The sequence below is a fragment of the Brassica oleracea genome, chromosome C3 (genome assembly GCF_000695525.1).
Source record: "Brassica oleracea var. oleracea cultivar TO1000 chromosome C3, BOL, whole genome shotgun sequence".
In the NCBI taxonomy this organism is placed as follows: domain Eukaryota; kingdom Viridiplantae; phylum Streptophyta; class Magnoliopsida; order Brassicales; family Brassicaceae; genus Brassica; species Brassica oleracea.
In genome coordinates, this window is record NC_027750.1 from 60,228,309 (window position 1) to 60,232,360 (window position 4,052).

General features: G+C 39.5%; 1 protein-coding gene across 1 annotated transcript; it reads left to right on the forward strand.

Annotated features, from left to right (window-relative positions):
- Positions 1 to 1,999: 1,999 nt before the first annotated feature.
- LOC106331732 (eukaryotic translation initiation factor 3 subunit K) lies at positions 2,000 to 3,724 on the forward strand. Its single transcript, XM_013770137.1, has 7 exons — positions 2,000 to 2,226; positions 2,408 to 2,464; positions 2,564 to 2,677; positions 2,747 to 2,797; positions 2,886 to 2,952; positions 3,090 to 3,172; positions 3,299 to 3,724. Exons 1-7 carry the CDS (start codon positions 2,107 to 2,109, stop codon positions 3,491 to 3,493), a joined length of 687 nt encoding a protein of 228 aa, XP_013625591.1. The 5' UTR covers positions 2,000 to 2,106; the 3' UTR covers positions 3,494 to 3,724.
- Positions 3,725 to 4,052: the final 328 nt, after the last annotated feature.

Consider the following 4,052-nt stretch of genomic DNA (forward strand, 5'->3'; position numbering starts at 1 on the left):
CGTGCTAGATTAATTTTTATTTAATTTAGATGTTTTACTTCAAAAAATTTGTTTTTTACTTTGGTTATATCCGAACCGAACCGATATAACCCGAATCCGTACGATATATGATTACTTTATGGGTTTTATGATACAATACAATTTTAAACCGAATCCGAAGTATTATTATCCGAACCCGATCCGTACTAATAAAATTTTAGTATGAAACCTAGAAGCGTAAACCCGAAAATCTGAAAATCCGAAAAACCCGACCGAATGCCAACGGGTACCCGAACGTCGAGGCCTAGTATTATATATATATATACCCTACATAGAAAAATAATTTTCATTTTTAACACTCTTATTCGTTACAAACTTAGTAACGTGTACGTTCACATAAACAATACTCCTTTCCTTCTTCTCCCCCGAGCTTTTTCTTCCCCTGCCTCGACTCTACTTGTTTCTTCGGTGACTGGCGCGTGGTGGCTCCTCTAGCACCACCGCCGGTCTAGTTTGCTTTGATTAACTTTCTATTGTGTATTTTCTGTTGTTTTTAAGCTTTGGAAGGGGATTTCGCAGACTGGAGTTTCTAGATCTAAGTGTTTTTCGATGCTCTTATTTGTTGAGGTGGTCATGGGCTTTCTGTTTGGTGTCCGCCGTCGGTGAATAGCGATGGTATCTCCCAGATTCATGCTCCTGGTTTTCCTCCATTCGATTTGGGTGGTAGAAGTGAAGGGTTCATGCTCGTTGTGTTGTGGCCTTACGGTGGTTTTGGGATATTTGGTTGGATCCAGAACCGGTGAAGTGCGACGCTAGCCCCTGCCCATGAGTTTCTCCTGTTTGCGGTCCCTTCCTCGTTTCTATGCTATCTTGGTGGCCATTGTGGAAAGGTGAGTGAGGTTTAGATGTGTATGTGACTTGACGTATTGCTTGAGCTTGGGAGTTCTGCTTCTTTTCATTGAAGTCATCCTCAGTGGCTTTGATCTTTGACGATAAGAACTTTTGCGAGACCATTTCTAGTGTTTGAGAGGATCGAAAGGAGATAGATGTTTCTTCTGGAGCTTTTGCTTCAGTGATGGTCGATTGCCGCTGATTTGCTCGTGTTAATGTTGGATTTGGAGTGGTTTTTATCTAGTTACCGGCTGTTGAATAAGACGTAGTCGAGAAGCTTTCTTAAGCTTTGCCTTAGGGTGATGGTATGATGGTGCGTATGAACGTGGAGAACTCTTTCAAGGTCCAATGGCGAGACTTAGTTGGGATTGAAGGGTGTTTACAGCGACGGTTAAAGATTCTAACCTCTTTTAGTTCAGTTATATGTATTGGTGATGTTCGTGTGCTTCCAGTCCTTCTTGTTACTCCTTTCTACTGATGTTAGTGGTTGATGAGGTCTCGCTAGGTAAGTTCTTCTTCGAGTGCATGGTTGAGTATTCCTTGCTGAAGCTTGGTTATCACTCTTCTGCCTTTTGTCTCCTTTTTCGTGGTTATATATTAGCTTTAAGAGTGTGTGTTATGTTTATCTTTTGGCTCCGAGTGGTACTTGTTACCTCGCCGGCTCTTGGCTTTGGGTGGTACTTGTTACCTCGCCGACTCTTGGCTTCAGACAATGTCTGTGTAACCGAATGTTTGATATAATCTTAATCTTCCCGATGACAAAAAAAAAAAAAAAAAGAACGTTCACATAATCTACTGGTTGACACAAGTTTGGGGAATTCAGGTTTTAGAATGTAAACCACTGTAACTGTATATTATACTTAATTCTTTCCGATAATGTCAAGGCTTGGACACGAAGCCTTGATAATGATCATTAAAGCAAGAAACAATGTCTCAGATATTTCATTACAGAATAAATCTCTACAAGTTTTGTTGACTAGTCAACAACCATAACTTTACTTAACAGGGTTAAATGTTAATCACCGTTTAACTTTCTTCTAATTAAAAGTGAAGAGAATCTTTATTATTTACAAAACAAACCTTATATAGTTTCTATTATCCTAATATAACCCGAAAGTTTGCTAAATATAGCTCATAAGACAAAAAAGCGTCGTCGTTTTGCCGTTAAACCCTATATCCATCTGCTCTCACCCGCCCGCCGTGATTCACCTCGAAAGCACGAACGAAGAGACAGAGATGGGAAAAGCGATGGAGTCCCCGAAGGAACAGAGCTCATACACCGTTGAGCAGCTCGTTGCCGTCAATCCCTTCAACCCTGAGATCTTACCTGATCTCGAAAACTACGTCAACGAGCAGGTTCAGTTGCTGTTGTTGTTTTGTGCTTTGTCATGTAATTAAATTAGCTTTCCGTTGTAGAAATCTTCTTCCACGTGAGGTTGATTGTTGTATGTGTTTCTCTATGTTGCTGTTGTTGTTGTTGTTTTGTGCTTTGTCATGTAATTAAATTAGCTTTCCGTTGTATCTATGTTCTCCTCAGGTTACATCGCAAACGTATAGCCTTGATGCAAATCTATGCTTGCTTCGCCTCTACCAGGTACTCTAGTTGTTGTCCATTCATTACCATTACCTGTCTGAAGACTCTGTTGTCTCTTAAGTGGGGTGTTTTTTTTTTTTTTGTCTCTTTTGTGTGCAGTTTGAGCCTGAGCGTATGAACACTCATGTTGTGGCTCGTATCTTGATCAAGGCGCTTATGGCTATGCCAGCTCCAGACTTCAGCCTTTGCCTCTTCTTGATTCCCGAAAGAGTGGTAATGCTTCTTCTTTCACTTGCACTGAAGGAAGATTCATGATGATCAAGCTTACTTTGTGTCTTTCAGCAAATGGAGGAGCAGTTCAAGTCACTCATTGTTCTCTCGCACTACCTTGAGGTTAGTTTGAGACTTGAGAGCCTGAAAAGGTGTCTGTCTGTCTGTCTGTTGAGAGTATTTAGAATACTTGTTTGTTTTGCTTTTGTAGACTGGGAGGTTCCAGCAGTTCTGGGATGAAGCTGCTAAGAACCGTCACATTCTCGAGACCGTTCCAGGTATATCAAATTTCTAGAACTAGATTAGTTACTTAAGAATGTATCACTTCTCTTGTACATAAGTAGGTCTTTATGGTACTGTCTATTCATTTTATGACTTGTGTGTACATGTCTTACATGAAAGAAATTAAATGCAGGTTTTGAACAAGCTATCCAAGCATATGCAACTCACCTTCTTAGCTTAAGCTACCAAAAGGTTCCAAGATCTGTGCTTTCCGAGGTATGTTGTTCTATCTTGATTGAATTTATGAAATTCGTGACAAAAGGTTCCAAGATCATAGCTAAAGTCTCTCACTTTGTATAATTTACGTGCCCTTTGCTAATTACTTATGAACATTTCACACAGGCTGTTAACATGGATGGTGCATCTCTTGACAAGTTCATTGAGCACCAACTGACCAACAGTGGATGGATTGTTGAGAAAGAAGACGGAAGTATCGTCTTACCACAGAACGAATTTAATCATCCGGAGCTTAAGAAAAACACAGGCGAGAATGTTCCCTTGGAACACATCGCCCGCATCTTCCCCATCCTTGGTTGAACCAATTTTTTGAGAACTCTGCAAATTTTCCTTTGAGTCTCTTTGTCTTTCTTGTAATACAACACTTTAAGACAGCTGGAATGTGATTTTCTTCCTCTTTACACTTTTGGGGTGATTTTCTTCAGAATCAAGTAAACCAAGACTTTGCCATAAGTAGATTGATCGATTCGACTTGCTTGTAAGAGTACTGGGATGCCGTAGTTTTCTTTTTATATAGCGCTCTTTGATCTACAAGGTGTTGGTAACAAGTCATGAATCTTTTTCTGCAATGCATACACAATATTCGGTTTTGCCTTTTTGGAATGGTCTTTGGGTAATGGCAGCTTATGCTTCACCTTTAGCCTAAAGTGGCCATATAGCTCTTGCATCTCTTTTTTATTATTTGAGGAACATTATTAACAATTAACCTTATCTCTATGTGTGATTAACCAAAATGTCATTACTTATGTGTCATCATGAGAATCATTCTCACAACCTTTATTAAATAATTCTTCCTTGCCTAGACTAATTATATGTAATGCCATTATTTATTATTTGGATCCTTTCATACAATATACAA